At 42.1% G+C, this 17671-nt stretch overlaps 1 protein-coding gene across 14 annotated transcripts in view; it reads left to right on the top strand.

Moving 5' to 3' along the window:
• Positions 1-17671, top strand: part of huwe1 (HECT, UBA and WWE domain containing E3 ubiquitin protein ligase 1) — a 44318-nt gene that overhangs the window by 3445 nt on the left and 23202 nt on the right. For 4 of the 14 annotated variants that reach the window (XM_078170054.1, XM_033629313.2, XM_078170051.1 and 1 more), the window contains exons 3-34: positions 3005-3054; positions 3240-3309; positions 4076-4174; positions 5298-5504; positions 5638-5790; positions 5886-5948; positions 6116-6193; positions 6314-6361; positions 6447-6615; positions 6700-6800; positions 6996-7146; positions 7257-7384; positions 7488-7628; positions 7762-7867; positions 8028-8135; positions 8223-8324; positions 8497-8577; positions 8837-8943; positions 9985-10162; positions 10251-10342; positions 10426-10628; positions 10789-10846; positions 10972-11148; positions 11326-11571; positions 12008-12141; positions 12225-12337; positions 12437-12619; positions 12744-12960; positions 13060-13182; positions 13311-13548; positions 14033-14383; positions 17457-17579. In XM_078170054.1, coding sequence (XP_078026180.1) covers positions 3265-3309; positions 4076-4174; positions 5298-5504; positions 5638-5790; positions 5886-5948; positions 6116-6193; positions 6314-6361; positions 6447-6615; positions 6700-6800; positions 6996-7146; positions 7257-7384; positions 7488-7628; positions 7762-7867; positions 8028-8135; positions 8223-8324; positions 8497-8577; positions 8837-8943; positions 9985-10162; positions 10251-10342; positions 10426-10628; positions 10789-10846; positions 10972-11148; positions 11326-11571; positions 12008-12141; positions 12225-12337; positions 12437-12619; positions 12744-12960; positions 13060-13182; positions 13311-13548; positions 14033-14383; positions 17457-17579 — 4323 coding nt within the window. In that variant the 5' untranslated portion in view covers positions 3005-3054; positions 3240-3264. Of the gene's footprint in view, positions 1-3004; positions 3055-3239; positions 3310-4075; positions 4175-5297; positions 5505-5637; positions 5791-5885; positions 5949-6112; positions 6194-6310; positions 6362-6446; positions 6616-6699; positions 6801-6995; positions 7147-7256; positions 7385-7487; positions 7629-7761; positions 7868-8027; positions 8136-8222; positions 8325-8496; positions 8578-8836; positions 8944-9984; positions 10163-10250; positions 10343-10425; positions 10647-10788; positions 10847-10971; positions 11149-11325; positions 11572-12007; positions 12142-12224; positions 12338-12436; positions 12620-12743; positions 12961-13059; positions 13183-13310; positions 13549-14032; positions 14384-17456; positions 17580-17671 lie in introns of all 14 variants that reach the window. The other 10 variants (XM_078170052.1, XM_078170049.1, XM_078170042.1 and 7 more) reach the window with 7 other exon arrangements.

The raw sequence follows: 17671 nt of genomic DNA, 5'->3' as shown, positions 1-17671 counted from the left end.
TCAATATCAGCTGATATTAAAGACTTGTTTTTTAAAAAACAAGACAAGCATTTCTCAGTATAACCCAGAGATGTTGATGTTGAACATGTAAATAAAATTGATGGAAATAATAGGGAAAAAAATTAAATATTGCCAAAATAAGTATTAGTTGTAAAAAAAAAAAATATCATGTAAAGGTGGCATATAAGTTAAGACTAAATCTGCTAAAAGAAGACTGGAAATATTTTTTTAATAAATTATGATGTTGCGGGACAGATCAGACTCAAACTGATGTGTCGACAGAGGAAACATTCTTTAAATCCATTTTTCTTAGTGCTATTCAGTTTCATCGATTGGATAAAGATGATCTATTTGACATAGTTAGTTTATTTTCTATTATAATTGAGAGAGCAGCTTGTGTTTTTTAGTGGCTTCAATAAACCATTTGTTAAACTGCACTGTTCTGTAAATTGTGTCTGAAATTTGATGGAATTTACAGGTGTAATAATCATGCATATAGTTTACTAATTATTAAACTTTTTACCATCATAAATATCAACTAATACTAATATTTGTTCTTTCAATAAAAACATCACACACTTTGTATGCGTATTCGATTCTATATTTTAGAGGCAAAAGGAGTGATCTGGTCCACTAAGTAAAATAGCTTCAATTTTAACATGTAAACCCCTCAAAACAGGCGGCTTTTAATATTGTTCATGTGTTTTGTATGGATTTATGAAGCTGGAGTAAGGAGAATGAATCAAGCACTTAACATCTGTTTTTGAATGGCAATATTGGTCTGGTACATATGTTGTTAATGTGGCTAACATAAAAAAGAAAAAAAAGCCCACATACTGAACTAACTGAAGAAACATTGATCAGTGCCATCATTAGCAAGCTTTAATCAGCTGGCATAAAAACGAGGCTGCTGAATACCTCTTTCCTTGTTACCTGATTAAGTCATAATTCTGCTTCAGTTTTAGTAAATATGCTCTTATAATATGAGCTTTACTTTGTATGCATGTGTCAAATACTGCAGCTGTGTTGTTGCATTGTCAATACTTCAGTTTTTTTGATTCACTGTTCACAATCTGTGGCATGTTCAGTACTTGTGATGTGCATGTGAAAATGCATTCCCCATGGTGAGGCTGACAGTTATGCGCCTGATAGATTTTGATGAAAACCATTATGCAGGCATATGTATTCATAGTCGATATTATAGTGTTTTTGGTCGTTTGCTGCGGATGCTGTCAGTTGGACACCTGTGTTGATCTTAGATGTTAAGGACCGCATGAAATATTAAGGTGATGTGTTCCACGGAGGGCCAGTTGCCCTATATTAACATGCGCTGCATCGATAAACAGTGGCTACTGATTCCCTGCCGTAACGTTATTCACTTTTTGCACACTACCCAGAGTCATGATGACTGTGCCAACAGCTAGTGCCTCTGTGCTATGGAAACAAGCGCGGATACTCTGAAAAATACCCCAACGGACGGATGAGCACACTTCTCTATCCAGTCGATAGCCGGTAGTCAATTTGCCTGAACGAAAACTGAAAACAGAACTCGCAGTGTCACGTTAGACCCGTCCGACAATGATTCAGCGAGTTATTATGCGTTTCTGCTTGCTATTCAACTAACGGTAGCTAGCCGACTAGCTAGCGCGTGCTACGACTGTCTAGCCGAGGAACCAGGGTAAGAGCCTTAACAAAGTAACGTTACCTGGTTCAACGTACTTGACACACACCCATCTTACTGTCGCTGGTCACCAACTGGTGTTTACGGTTTCGTTTTTACTTAGAGCGGGGATGGTGCAGGAGTGGGGAGTGCGGTCTTCTTTTGCGGCCTGCACAGCCCCGACCTAAATTAGTCAAGAGTCAGGTCAGGACAGCATGGTGAATTTGAGAGATCTGGATTGACAGCTGTGGCACAAACGGCTAAAGCCGCTTGATTTTTGGTTAGCTACATTTATGTGTTTGCCGTTGATTACGCACATGATTTGTTTGTGACTTGGATGACTTTTATATTGTCTGGTGGTATTCAAATGCTTTGAAGTGTTTCAAAAGAGGATCGTTTGCTAACGTTAACGTTACCGGTAGCTCACAGTTAGCTGGTTAGGGGCTAACATCAACTCCGTAGCAAACGTTACCGATCTATTTCTTTGGTATGGTGAGCTTCCCAACGTCTCTTGTTTCGTCAGACGTGTTGCTAGCCAGTCACCCAGCAAACCAGTGTCGTTTGTGACTAGTAACTGCGGTCCAACATGTATGTAGTGACTTGTTAACAATAGGTAAATAACGTTATGCTGTTAGCGAGGGTGACGTTAGCTTGTTAGCTAGGTAGCTATAACTTAACCTGTCAGCGTCAAGTCTCTTGAGTTGATGAAGGGAAAGCACACAGTCAGGTAGCGATCTGTTTTATTGATATATCACCTGGATTTCCAACTACGAGAAAGGTTAGACAGATACTTCAGGCCAATAAATAGGGCCCAGCCTAATTTAATTAACTTTGTGTCGTATGTTGCTAGTTAGCCTCAAGCTAATGCTCTGTCTGAGTCTGCTTTGTGATGATCAGATCTTGCTAGATAACCTAAACAAATGTCCTATCGTTATCACAATTTATCTAATGATTATGATCGACCATTTGGGAGCTGCAACAGATTTTTAAAGGAATATACCCATATTCACTGTCCTTGCTAATTATTTGAGTGCTTTGTCAAAATTCAAGATTTTCTGTCTCTGATTGCCTGTGTTTTGTTATTTTACTTAAAGTAGTCTTCCTCTGTCATCTCTTTATCCTCATATTTAGTTAGAATACACTGTTAGGCATCCTGTAATGAATCTGGTGCTATCCAATTAAATGACAGCTTTATCTACACCTTTTTAGGAACCATCATTTCTTCATTTCTTGAGATTAGTCTGCACATTTTTAAAACTGTTTTTTTTATTGTGATATGTGGGACACTGTTGCTTGTTTGATTTTTGATTTTTTTTTTTTTTTTTTTACACCACCATTTTGCAGATAACGTGACTGGAACATGCTGTTAAGTGGGTTTTGCCAAATTATTTTCTGTAAGTACATTTCACATATGTTGTGTACATGCATAAACATTTAATTCTGGGTCTGAATGTTGCATTGGTTTTACATTATTTAGATGTTATTTTAGAAGTATACATCTATATGTAGTTCAGCATCAAACACATTGAAATTCAGAATCACGTGTTCGTTTCTGATGTACGTGGCAATTTTTTAACAGGAGCAACAAATAGAGATTATCGACAATGAAGGTCGACAGAAGCAAGTTAAAGAAAACTCCTACGGAAGCTGTGAGTATGCATAATATTTTGTGTGTCGCCATTCCTAGCCTCACTAGCGGCTAATTTCTATACAGTTGGGATAACTGAGCTTTACCATCACAAACTGTGACAGGAGCCCATAATGGGGGCACAGCCCACATGACTTTGTGTTTAACAGGAGGGCTTTGTTAAAGGTGTTCCCGAGTGATATGATGGAGGTTTGAGATTTGCACATACAGCAGTAGATATCTTCATCTGCACATCTTTATCTAACCAGTTAGCTGTGACTGCTTCTTTTACTAATCCTCTTTTCTACATTTGCTTCACTGTAAAAGTCATAGCAGTGGTGACTATTAAGTAGCAGCAGTACATTTTTGCTCTGCATAGTGACAAAACCCTTACACTTCTGAGTTTATGTTGAAGGAGGACAGATCCCCAAACTATAAGGCTCCTATCTGTTTCAATGACAGTATGCTTCACCACGACTGCTTTTTGGATGTACTGTATAACAGTGTTGAGGCAAATTATTTTAGTGCAGTGACACATCTCAATTTTGAGTGGAGATGGTGATAGTTTTGTCCTGCACATAAGCAGGACAAAAGTACCAATGTTACATGTCAGCGCAGTTGCCCCATTCTGTGAGTTCACAGTAGAAATATAAATTTTAACATTTCAGCATGTCATAGCATCCCTAAAGTGTGTTATACTGTGTTATACTATGTTAGTAGAAAAGAAGCATAGGTGGCCTTTGAACTCAGCTTGACTAACCATTTTGTGCACCTTTTTGAACCAACAGCCTGCCGACTGCAGGATACTTATAGAGAAGCTCAAAGCATGCAGTGATGAGCAGCTGCTGGTTGAACTGCAGCACATCAAGACCTGGAATATTGGCAAGGTAAGCCACAGAGAAAAGAGGGAGAAGCACCTCCCTCAGTCTTTACTTTTGGAACCCTGTCATAACTGTGTATCTGTTATGACTTGCACCCACTGGTCAATGATTGTGAGGAATATTACAGACATAAGCACAAATCCACATTAGCATTTCCTACTCAGCTCAGTGTCCTCTACTGCTCAATCCCCTCCATTCAGTACACCCGAGTTCACTTTTTTTTGGCTTTCATTTGCCTGTTTTTGTCTTTCTGGTATCTTACAAAAGAAAGAGTATGACTAGTGATTTAATTGCGACTCATCGGCACCACTTGTTAAACATCAGTACAGCTACTGCGCTGTAAATCATTATAGTAAAATTGCGACAAAATCAGCATAAGGTTAATGACAACAGTCATGTTGTGTAATCGACTATTCTGACATTTAAAATGGGAGACTACAGGGTAGGTTAGAGGGGACATAAAAGGTCAAAGGAAATGCTGTTTTAGCATGGATGGAGGGCTGAAACGAAGAGATTGTTTTTATGTTTAACCAATTTAATGAGATTGTTCCCTTGGTCTGCTTGGCCACAAGGGTGCCTTAGTTATTCAGTAAGTAATTTCTATTCCCCTGTTTTTATGAGCATTTTGAATTTGCACATAATACCTCTGTTCCACCGGAGAGCTTAAGAAGTAATCATAAAATGGGCAGCTGACAAGAACAGGTATGCTGTTTGTGCCGAGAGTAGCAACGCAAACATTGATACCACCCTGAATATAAACAATTGGAAGTATTTAAACATCTCCTGGATGGTGGTTTTCAGCAGTTTTATTTGTATATTGTTTCCATGTGTCCCAACTGTAAAAACTATTGACTGTAACCACTTCAAGTGTCAAAAACCAAACCAAACAACTATGCCAACTAGGAAGTACAATTTACAGTTCTCATCCATGTCATGAAGAGTCATGACATTCACATTGGTTTCACTGTAGGGGATCTGTCATATGCTTGGTTTAGACTTCATTCCTCTGAAAATACTTCCATGTGTTTTTGAGGAAAATAAAAATCCTGGAATATTTTACCTACTACTACTACTACTTCATCGATCACTTTGATTGATCACTGAAGATTATTCTGTTTGTCTTCCTCAGTGTGAGCTGTACCATTGGGTTGATCTGCTGGACCGCTTTGATGGCATTCTTTGCGATGCAGGCCAGACAGTGGAGAACATGTCATGGCTGCTGGTGTGTGACCGTCCCGATAACGGACAACTCAAAGCTCTGCTTTTGGCAGTGCTTAACTTCACAGCCCTGCTCATTGAGTATAGCTTCTCCAGGCACCTGTACAGCTCCATAGAGGTAAGGCTTGAATCCAGCACACTCCTGACCTTGACTCTGCTTTTCTGGACTGCACATATGTCAAATGAGGAAAAAGTAAAGCAGCTCACTAACTTTAACCCTCTTTTATCTGTTACTCCCATCCCTTTTACAGCACTTAACCACCCTGTTAGCGTCATGTGACATGCAGGTGGTCCTGTCTGTGCTGAACCTGCTCTATGTGTTCAGTAAGCGATCCAACTACATCACAAGACTGGGATCTGACAAAAGGACGCCTCTGCTGGCCCGTCTGCAACACCTGGCTGAGGTCTAGTGAATGCCATTGTTTTCCTATTGCCATGATTCCAGCTGTCCCTCAAGAGAAAGAGCTGTATTGTTTAGTCTCTTTGTTCTCTTTTGTAGAGCTGGGGAGGAAAGGAGAATGGCTTTGGTCTGGCTGAGTGCTGCAGGGATCTGCTTATGACGGTAAGAATTTTACAAAGTGATGTTTAATATCTGTCTCTATCAACTATCTACAGCTGTGGGACTATTAGTTTTATGTTTATGAATAAAGGCTGTCAAACAAGACCAATTAACCACTATTTATAAACTATCTTTCCTTACTGTGCTGCCCCCTGGTGGAACTTAAGCAGAAGTACCCTCCCAGTGCCACCACACTGCACTTTGAGTTTTACGCTGAACCGGGCCCTGAGGTCAAAGTAGAGAGGAAGGTAAAAACCACAACATTTTTAATGCAATCATTATGTAATAAAAATGAATCATATTTGTGGAATGTTGTGTTGATGCCCCAACTTCTTTCTAAACCTCTCTAAACTCTTATTCCCCAGCAGACAAGTAGTAACACACTACACTATATTCACATCGAGCAGCTTGACAAGGTACAGTCAGATTTGAATTGTGTCCTTGACAGTTGAGTAAAAACACCTTAGGTTGTTCAACTTACACATGTTCTGTGTCTCTCAGATTTCAGAAAGCCCATCTGAGATCATGGAGTCGCTGACAGTGATGTACAACATCCCTAAAGACAAGCAGACCCTGCTGTTCACACACATTCGTCTGGCTCATGGTTTCTCAAATCACAAGAAGAGGTTGCAGGCGGTGCAGGCCCGACTGCACGCTATCTCAATACTGGGTGAGTAGGAGCCCTCTTCCTAAGATGAATTGACAAAGGGTTTGTTCCAGGCTTTAATTTATGATGTTTTCTGTTTCTTTGCAGTGTATTCAAATGCACTCCAAGAGTCAGCCAACAGTATTCTGTATAACGGCTTGATAGAGGAGCTGGTGGATGTATTACAAATTACAGACAAACAGCTTGTGGTAAGAAAGTAGTCAGTTTCTTCTGCTTAATCATTATGTCATTAAACCATGACACATGACAGATATCATTTGCGACTTGTCAGACTAAAACTATTTTCAGATGATCTTAATGAGTGTATTCACCAGTGTCAATGCAGAAGTATCATCGAGTCACTTTCTGGTTTTTGAAATCCTGTGTTTGATTTTGTTCTTCAGGATATCAAAGCTGCATCTCTGCGCACTTTAACCTCGATTGTCCATCTGGAGCGGACACCCAAGCTTTCCAACATCATCGACTGCACTGGCACTGCCTCCTACCACGGCTTCTTGCCTGTGTTGGTGCGCAACTGTATACAAGCAATGATTGGTGAGAATGCAGCCAAAGATTTTTGTTGAACACCTCAGCGTGTGTTGCACAAGGAAGTGGGCAAATTAAAATGGAAACTTGTTTGCTAACTTTTGATTCCTATTTCCTAGATCCTCTGATGGAACCCTACCCGCACCAGTTTGCCACTGCACTCTTCTCATTCCTCTACCACTTGGCTAGCTATGATGCTGGAGGGGAAGCCCTTGTGTCCTGTGGCATGATGGAAGCTCTCCTGAAGGTATTCTGATTGTACCAATACGTCGTTACCAGTTGTAGTTGTTGTTTAAAAAAAAAAAAAAAAAAAATTAAGCACACCCCTTTTATTATCTTTAACTTCATAGGTTATCAAGTTCCTGGGTGATGAACAGGACCAGATCACCTTTGTGACGCGAGCAGTGCGGGTCGTGGACCTCATTACCAATCTTGACATGGCTGCCTTTCAGTCCCACAGCGGCCTTTCCATTTTCATCTGCAGGCTAGAGGTTGGTTTTGCACTTTGCATTTATCTGTTCCTGACACAGCAGCCTCAGCTATAGAGTCACTGAAACTTCTGCCAAACCTTCGGACTCACTCATTATCCTGTCCATCACTCCCTTAATTACTCTGTATATGCAGCATGAGGTGGACCTGTCGAGGAAAGAGTGCCCTTTTGTCATCAAGCCAAAGATCCAGAGGCCTAGTGCAGCTGTTGAGTCTGAGGACATGGACACAGACATGGAGAGTAAGTAGCTATTCCTAAGACTTGAGGAATGTTTTCACCTTCAAAAATTAATATTAAACAAGGCTTAAATTTTAAATTCTACACCATTAGTCAATATTTCCAAGTTATAAAGACTCCCTTGGCTCTTGTGTTCATTTGCCAACATAATGTATTCTCACAGTGTCAGAAGTTGCCATGGAAAGCAGCCCTGGACCGTCCACATCTTCTGGCTCCAGACCAGAAGCGGACCACCGACCACAGAGCAGTGCTGCTAACACGCCTCGTGCAGGTACACACAGCAAACGCAAACAACAAAAAAAAAAAAACACTTGCCACTGTTGTGCTCTATCATCACTATGGCACTCTGTCTCTCTAGGTATGCAGTGTATCCCCCAGAGGGCAGCTCTGTTAAAGTCGATGCTAAATTTCTTAAAGAAAGCCATCCAGGACCCTGCCTTTTCTGATGGTATCCGCCATGGTGAGTCATTAGCATCCTCTTACTTATTCTATATATTTGAGATCAAGGGTCTTGCACTCATCTTGTTTATACTCGCTTAACAAGTTCTTCAGTAATGCCTCAAGATCTATGTATTTCATTATGCAAATGTTGGATGTTAATAGGTGTTTGTACACCTTCTTTTTCTCACAAGTAATGGATGGGTCGTTGCCTACCTCACTCAAGCACATCATCAGTAATGCAGAGTATTATGGCCCTTCACTGTTCCTCTTAGGTGAGTTCACAGTGGTGCTTCAGGAAAGCCCTTCAGGTACTCTCCTGGCTGAGCAAAGTGCTCTCACTTGACTTCAGAGATGCATAGTTGATGTCATATTAAACTGGGTGTCAACTGGAGAAGGGAATTGAATGTAATGAAATTTCGCTGTTTGCTTATTTAATGTTGTGTAAAATCTGTTATTGTTGTTTTGGATTATGATCTAATTTTGTCCCCTCACCCCCCCCCATGCTCTTGTCTCTGTCTCTCTGTTATGTAGCGACGGAGGTTGTGACGGTGTTTGTGTTCCAAGAGCCATCCCTGCTCTCCTCCTTGCAGGATAATGGTCTCACTGATGTCATGCTGCATGCCCTTCTCATCAAAGATGTGAGTTTCCAGCACTGCTCTTGCATGCTGCGATTATTTGGCTGTCTCCTTTTTTCAATCTCTGGCAGTTAACGACAGTTCAATATTATCCATCTCTTTTTTACTGTCTGTTTCAGCACCTGTGCTGAATTTAATACTTGCATTTGTTTCCTAAGTCTTTCAGAGATGTCTGAAAGACTTACTAATATCGTCAGATATAAATTTATAGATATCCTTTGCGTTCAGCTCTTTCAGCTTATTCGCTTTGGATATAAAGGGGTTTCCCTGTGTTTATAGATTAGGGTTCCGACCTGTGAATGTATTCATAAAACTGACATCATTGTAAGCTTTAGTCTGAAATAGTTAGTCAAACCATACCTGAACCCCTGCGTGCAGATGCTGAATGAGGAGCAATGTCATCTTAAAAAAACCTAATGTTTCTTCGGCATCTTAAAATGGCTGCATTTACAGTGTTTTAGTATGAAGCTGGTTGATATAATGGATTTAAAATGACATTGCAGTAATGTAAATGCCACATGAGACGTATGATGGAGTATAGCCAACTTGCATGAAAAAAATATATTTGATTCATGAAAGCCTCCATGCCTTCATGCTGCCACTGAGTTGCAGTATCCAGTTATGTATGCATATGTATGCTCTGTTGACTTGTTATAAGCAGTGTGTCCATATAGCTTTTTTTCTGGCAAAAAAAGTACTGGCAGGGCACTGGGGAGTGCTTCATCCCAGCCCTGAGCGCTTTTTTAATGAAGAGCTGGGTATGGGTTTTGTTTCTATGACAACAATATCTTGACACTACCATAACTCTGTGTTAGCAGAGGATTGACTACACAGCTATAATCAAGCTTAAAACACATACAGTGAAAAAAGCAAAACACTCACCACCAAAATTTAATGTACAGCCGATCTGCTCCCACAAATGGGCCTTTTCTGATAGTTTCTGAATGACATATCATACAGCGCAATACCAATATCTATCTGAAAAATTCAGAGGGGTTTTGTTTTAACTTTTATTTGATGTTCTTCATCATTTGTCTTTTCAAGGTTCCTGCTACCCGTGAGGTGTTGGGTTCTCTCCCCAATGTGTTCAGCGCCCTGTGCCTGAATGCAAGAGGCCTGCACTCCTTCGTTCAGTGCCAGCCGTTTGAGCGACTCTTCAAAGTGCTTTTGTCCCCTGACTACCTGCCTGCCATGCGACGGAGACGCAGCTCAGACCCGTTGGGTGAGTTGAATTGTATGTGCTGTGTTATTAAGATCTTAACCTGGTTTAACGTGCTAAAGTGGATGACATGTTCCATATTTGGCTTCAGGTGACACTGCCTCCAACTTGGGCAGCGCTGTGGACGAGCTCATGCGGCACCAACCCACTCTGAAGACTGATGCTACTACTGCCATTATTAAGGTAGTGTACCTCCATTTACAAGCAGTCTTTGTTGTGTTGCCACATGATTTGGCAGGATAATCAAAGCTAAATTGGTGTTACAGTTACTGGAGGAGATCTGCAACCTGGGTCGAGCCCCTGAGTACATCTGCCAGAAACCGTCTATCCAGAAAGCAGATGGCACTGTGGCGGTGCCACCAGCACGCTCCAGCCACGCTGCTGAAGAAGCTTCAAGTGAGGATGAAGAGGAAGAGGAGGCCCTCCACACGTTCAGCCAGCAGCAGGGGGAACCAGAGAGCAACAGACAGTCAGTGCCACTTGAACTGTATGACGCTGAGTTTATAACACAATAGAATAGAACAACAACTCTTTACAGACTTTGATTTTTTTTTTTCTTTTCAAGTCAATCAACTAGATTTTCACTATTTTAGTCGGTAGTAATTTCAGTGATTTTTGGATTCTTGCAGGGTGGTGGGCACTGAGGAGCGAATACCTATTCCTTTAATGGATTATATTCTCAACGTGGTGAGTGTGGTGTCTTGGACAGTTTTGGCACTGTTTTTGACATGTTGTGAAATATTTCAAGCTGTAAGCAGAGCTCACCTAATTTCTCAGTTCAGTCACTGATTTGCGATGAACATGTTTTCTAGATGAAGTTTGTGGAATCCATTCTAAGCAACAACACCACAGATGACCACTGTCAGGAGTTTGTCAACCAGAAGGGGCTGCTACCCCTGGTTTCTATTCTGGGCCTGCCCAACTTGCCCATAGACTTCCCCACCTCTGCTGCCTGCCAGGCTGTGGCAGGTGTCTGCAAGTCTATATTGGTAAGCACAAAATAATATGACTGTTGTGCTCTTTTTCTTTATTGTATTTATTTATCAGGAACAGCACACATTAACATGAATCTGATGTGCCAGATTTAGCCCGAAGACTCTGTTCAATGGAGAAGTAAAAGAAACATCTGTTTGCTGAGTATTTTCTCCCCGAATTCTCCCCCTTAGACTCTCTCTCATGAGCCTAAGGTACTCCAGGAAGGCCTGTGCCAACTGGACAGTATCCTTACGTCTCTGGAGCCACTTCATCGGCCAATTGAGGTGCCTGGTGGGTCCGTGCTTCTCAGAGAACTGGCTAATGCGGGCCATGTCACCGATGCCACGCTGTCAGCCCGTGCCACACCACTGCTACATGCTCTTACTGCAGCGCATGCCTACATCCTCATGTTTGTCCATACTTGCAGAGTAGGACAGGTAAATATGGATGTATTTTCTTAATTAACAGAATTTACACACCCTCACCCTGTTGTACCTTTGACTTAGATTAGTTTGTAGAGAATTGTTGTCTTCTTGTTGATCAGTGCTTAAAATATTTAATACAGCCACTGTACTGCATATCAGTGTTGTGAACAATAAATCATGCTGAAGGATGAATAGTTTTTTTTAGGCACTGAATTTAATAGATTACCTTCACAGCTAGTTTTTAATTCCAGGATTTAATCTATTCCTCGTGTCCCTTTGTTGTGATGTGCGCACAGTTGTGCTCAAGTTGCAGATGAGATGATAACTTTAGGGTAGATAATTATGAAGAATCACATTTGTTTTATAAGCTCCAGAGGAGTTCTTCAAATGTGTGACCATTTCAGAATGGTACAGCAGCTCTGAATGTTTCTGTTCTCTTTCTAAACAGAGTGAGATCAGAGCTATCTCAGTCAACCAGTGGGGCTCCCAGCTGGGCTTAAGTGTTCTCAACAAGCTCAGTCAGCTCTACTGCTCTCTGGTATGGGAGAGCACCGTGCTGCTGTCCCTTTGCACGCCTAACAGGTGAATCTTCAATCCTTTATCCCGTTTATTTTAACTATTCGATTAGCCGTAACCCTGTAACACCTCTCGCCTTTGCCCAACAGTCTGCCTCCAGGTTGTGAGTTTGGCCAGGCTGACATGCAGAAACTGGTGCCCAAAGAGGAGAAGCCATCTGGCAGCACTGCAGCTACCACAGCCTCTGGCTCCAGGAGAACCGGTAAATTAACCATTTAATTTTGTTCACTGAGAATCGCCATGTGCCTGGAACACCCTCCAACAACTCCAATGTCCCCTGCCTTCCCCTGCCTTTAACTAGCAGAGTCTGAGGCAGTGTCTGTGGATTCATCTGCTGGTGGACTGTTGGAAGGCATGGGTCTAGATGGGGACACCTTGGCTCCCATGGAGACGGACGAACCCACTGCAACGGACCCTAAGGCCAAGTCCAAGCTTACCCCAGCTATGGCCACACGCATAAAACAGATCAAACCGCTACTGTCTGGTGAGATAAATTCTATAATACACTTATTCCTGTTAATATTTCAACAGATATATATTTTTTGATAACAAATTGCCTTATATCGCCATGCGTTTATTGTCTCACTGACCTCCTTGTGTCTTTCCAGCTTCATCTCGACTAGGTAGGGCTCTGGCTGAGCTCTTTGGCCTGCTGGTGAAGCTGTGTGTGGGCTCCCCAGTCCGCCAACGGCGCTCCCACCATGCCACAAGCACAGGCACCACCCCCACGCCTGCTGCCCGCGCCACTGCCTCTGCCCTTACGAAGCTCCTCACCAAGGGTCTGAGCTGGCAGCCTCCACCCTACACACCCACCCCTCGTTTTAGGTAAGAGCAGACTATCCTTACCACTGTTTCCTATTGTTATGTGGCAGATGAGAGGTGATATGGAGTGAGGAATTTATTTATTTTCTTTTTGTCTGGCAGGCTGACTTTCTTCATCTGCTCAGTTGGCTTCACATCACCCATGCTGTTTGATGAGAGGAAATACCCCTACCACCTCATGCTGCAAAAGTTCTTCTGCTCTGGGGGTCATGATGCCTTATTCGAGTAAGCCCCATGCTGTTAAGTGATATATGCCAATCAAGAACAGTATCTTCAAACTTTGCTTGCTGTTATGTATAATATTCTTATTTTAATGTTTACGAGGGGATTTATTGTGTGTTGCTTTTCTGCAGGACATTTAACTGGGCCTTGTCAATGGGTGGGAAGGTGCCTGTGTCTGAGGGTTTGGAGCATACTGATTTACCAGATGGGACAGGAGAGTTCCTGGATGCCTGGCTAATGTTGGTGGAGAAGATGGTGAACCCAAGCACTGTGCTTGACTCACCCCATTCCCTGCCAGCTAAAATGCCTGGGGTCACACCCACCATGCCCCAGTTCAGTGCCCTTCGGTTCCTCATAGTTACCCAGAAGGTCAGTATCCACTCGGTGTAGAATTTAAATGAGTTTATTGCTGCTTTCAGATAAAACTTGTGCATCTGTGTTTTCATTATGTGTGGCATTCAAGTGGTTTAACCTCTGAGAACGCAGTTGTCAGACAAATGAGAAAGAGACTGAAAGATTCCTCCCTGATCTCTTTTCAAAATGGTTGTTCTCTGTTGTTGCATTTCCATACCATGTTGAGAAAAGAACAAGGAAAGGGTAGGCTAGAAACGCCCATGACCTTTGCTACATTTAAAATACAATAAGTAATGAATATAAATAACTAAGCAGTAGTTGTTTCATTTGGACTCCTTGTGAACATGGTAAACATGACCTTGCTGAAATGCACCATACTCTCTCATATGGATATGCTGTAATGTTTCAAAGCATTTTCCTACCTTGCAATGAGAGTTGGACATTCTCCCATGAATGTTACGTTGGTGCTTTATTTTAACACTGTCTTTCTTTCATCAAGGCTGCATTCAACTGCATCCGCAGTCTGTGGAACAGGAAGCCACTGAAGGTGTACGGAGGTAGGATGGCTGAATCCATGCTGGCCATCCTCTGCCACATCCTGAGAGGAGAGCCCGTTATCCAGGAGCGCCTGGCCAAGGAGAGAGAGGGGACGGTGCGCCCGGATGAAGAGGCAGCCTCTACTGTTTCTTTGGCACCCAGTGGGGCCCCTGGAGCATCCACAACAGCTGGAGAGGCACCAGCAGCTGGAACTGGAACAACACCTGCAGTGCCAGCAGGAGGATCAGCTGATGATTCAACCAATTCTACCCCTCGCCGTGAGCCACAGGTCAACCAGGCCCAGCTTACACAGGTATGTGGGAAAGCTGTATGACACTCGGACACCTTTCTCAGGCGATTTGATGATTTGATGTTAGCTTTTTCTTTTTATCACAGTTAATACGTGATAAGTTTCTACACGCTTTGTCGTAAAAGTGGGCTGCTTTTGTCTTTGGGCTGTTAGTTCAGAAACAACTGAGGACAAAATATATATATATATATATATATATATATATATATATATATATATATATATATATATACATACATACAGTACAGGCCAAAAGTTTGGACACACCTTCTCATTCAATGCATTTTCTTTATTTTCATGACTATTTACATTGTAGATTCTCACTGAAGGCATCAAAACTATGAATGAACACATGTGGAGTTATGTACTTAACAAAAAAAGGTGAAATAACTGAAAACATGTTTTATATTCTAGTTTCTTCAAAATAGCCACCTTTTGCTCTGATTACTGCTTTGCACACTCTTGGCATTCTCTCGATGAGCTTCAAGATGTAGTCACCTGAAATGGTTTCCACTTCACAGGTGTGCCTTATCAGGGTTAATTAGTGGAATTCTTGCTTTATCAATGGGGTTGGGACCATCAGTTGTGTTATGCAGAAGTCAGGTTAATACACAGCCGACAGCCCTATTGGACAACTGTTAAAATTCATATTATGGCAAGAACCAATCAGCTAACTAAAGAAAAACGAGTGGCCATCATTACTTTAAGAAATGAAGGTCAGTCAGTCCGGAAAATTGCAAAAACTTTAAATGTGTCCCCAAGTGGAGTCGCAAAAACCATCAAGCGCTACAACGAAACTGGCACACATGAGGACCGACCCAGGAAAGGAAGACCAAGAGTCACCTCTGCTTCTGAGGATAAGTTCAACCGAGTCACCAGCCTCAGAAATGGCAAGTTAACAGCAGCTCAGATCACAGACCAGATGAATGCCACACAGAGTTCTAGCAGCAGACCCATCTCTAGAACAACTGTTAAGAGAAGACTGCGCGAATCAGGCCTTCATGGTCAAATAGCTGCTAGGAAACCACTGCTAAGGAGAGGCAACAAGCAGAAGAGATTTGTTTGGGCCAAGAAACACAAGGAATGGACATTAGACCAGTGGAAATCTGTGCTTTGGTCTGATGAGTCCAAATTTGAGATCTTTGGTTCCAACCGCTGTGTTTTTGTGAGACGCAGAAAAGGTGAACGGATGGATTCCACATGCCTGGTTCCCACTGTGAAGCATGGAGGAGGAGGTGTGATGGTGTGGGGGTGTTTTGCTGGTGACACTGTTGGGGATTTATTCAAAATTGAAGGCACACTGAACCAGCATGGCTACCACAGCATCCTGCAGCGACATGCCATCCCATCCGGTTTGCGTTTAGTTGGACGATCATTTATTTTTCAACAGGACAATGACCCCAAACACACCTCCAGGCTGTGTAAGGGCTATTTGACCAAGAAGGAGAGTGATGGAGTGCTGCGGCAGATGACCTGGCCTCCACAGTCACTGGACCTGAACCCAATCGAGATGGTTTGGGGTGAGCTGGACCGCAGAGTGAAGGCAAAGGGGCCAACAAGTGCTAAACACCTCTGGGAACTCCTTCAAGACTGTTGGAAAACCATTTCAAGTGACTACCTCTTGAAGCTCATGGAGAGAATGCCAAGAGTGTGCAAAGCAGTAATCAGAGCAAAGGGTGGCTATTTTGAAGAAACTAGAATATAAAACATGTTTTCAGTTATTTCACCTTTTTTTGTTAAGTACATAACTCCACATGTGTTCATTCATAGTTTTGATGCCTTCAGTGAGAATCTACAATGTAAATAGTCATGAAAATAAAGAAACGCATTGAATGAGAAGGTGTGTCCAAACTTTTGGCCTGTACTGTATATATATATATATATATATATATATATATATATATATATATATATATATATATATATATATATATATATATATATATATATATATTTTCCCCCTTTGTTTTTTTTCTTACATTGTGTTGTATTCTATGTAGTTTGACTGGCTGTGGTTTGTCCCTGCAGCCTCATTATTTTTAGCTTGCTGTGCCACCACTGCAGGAGATCTTGACAGCACAGGTTAACAACATAATTGTATATTGGTGCTATCTAGACGGCCCTGTAAGCAAGACGCTTAAACAGAGGTGCTGTGTTTACCAATCTTCCTCCCCCATATCCTGCATGCACTGAATCCTGGGCCACCATTTGTTTTATAACAGGGAAGATGCAGAGGGAGAGAGGTGCACGCACAGGTCCGCCAGCAGCAACTCCAGCAGGTATAAGAGCCACCAGGGAGAGTGGGAGAAATTTAGAGGAGACATGGAGAGAGGGAAGGAGTAAGAGATAGAGACAAGTTTGAGAGGTAGGACTGAAAAAGGAGGGAGCAATTTAGACCAGATTACTGAGATTTATACCTTTTCAGGCAGAATGTCAGGATGGTGTTAGGACAGAGAAAGGTTTGAGTATTTTTAGACACAAAGAGGTTGTGTGCACTCGTCCAAAAACAAAAGATGGGAGGACAAGGAGTGAGCAGAAGAATGCCTCCTTGTCCTTCATAATGATGGCAAGTGTCTGACCAGGGTTTCCGTTATCTGGTAACGCTTTTGACCGGGAAAATGTGTTTAACATATTGAAATCTTTTCTGTCATAATGTCTTGGAAAAATGATTCCCTCTGAGAATATGCAGACCTGAAATTGTATCCTGTCAGCAAGCTAACATCGCTCTCTGTCCACACTGAAACCATTTAACATGCACCTCTTTGACATTGTGTAAACAAACCGCGTACCTGTCAGCTGTGTCTCAAGATCATATTGGAGATGCAACCACTTAAAAGATGGGTGATTTGTTTGCATTTTTATTATCCAAGCCTTTTCAACAAACACAAATTTTTGAGCGGAATTTCCTCCATTTTTCCGGGACAGTGAAATCTTCCAGGACATGTGGACCGGCACCAACTTAATGGAAACCCTATGTCTGACATCCCCCCCCCCCCCCCCCCCCCCTTTTATGTGCCTGTCGCGCGTGTCTGTGTACTTTTGTAAAAGTGCTTCTTCATCTTTTTGTGTTGTTTAGCTGATGGATATGGGTTTCTCAAGAGAGCATGCCATGGAGGCCCTACTGAACACCAGCACCATGGAGCAGGCCACGGAGTACCTGCTCACTCACCCTCCTCCACTTCTTGGTGGAGCAGTGAGAGTAAGTTTTTATAGACAGAAACACTACTCATACTTTCATTATTTGCAACTGCCATGAGTCAGATTCAGGCAGCTGAAATTGTTTCCCTTGTT

This window comes from Epinephelus lanceolatus, chromosome 8, assembly GCF_041903045.1.
Source record: "Epinephelus lanceolatus isolate andai-2023 chromosome 8, ASM4190304v1, whole genome shotgun sequence".
Classification (NCBI taxonomy): Eukaryota; Metazoa; Chordata; class Actinopteri; order Perciformes; family Serranidae; genus Epinephelus; species Epinephelus lanceolatus.
The sequence above is the reverse complement of the archived record's forward strand: the minus strand, read 5'-3'. Positions and strand labels throughout refer to the sequence as shown.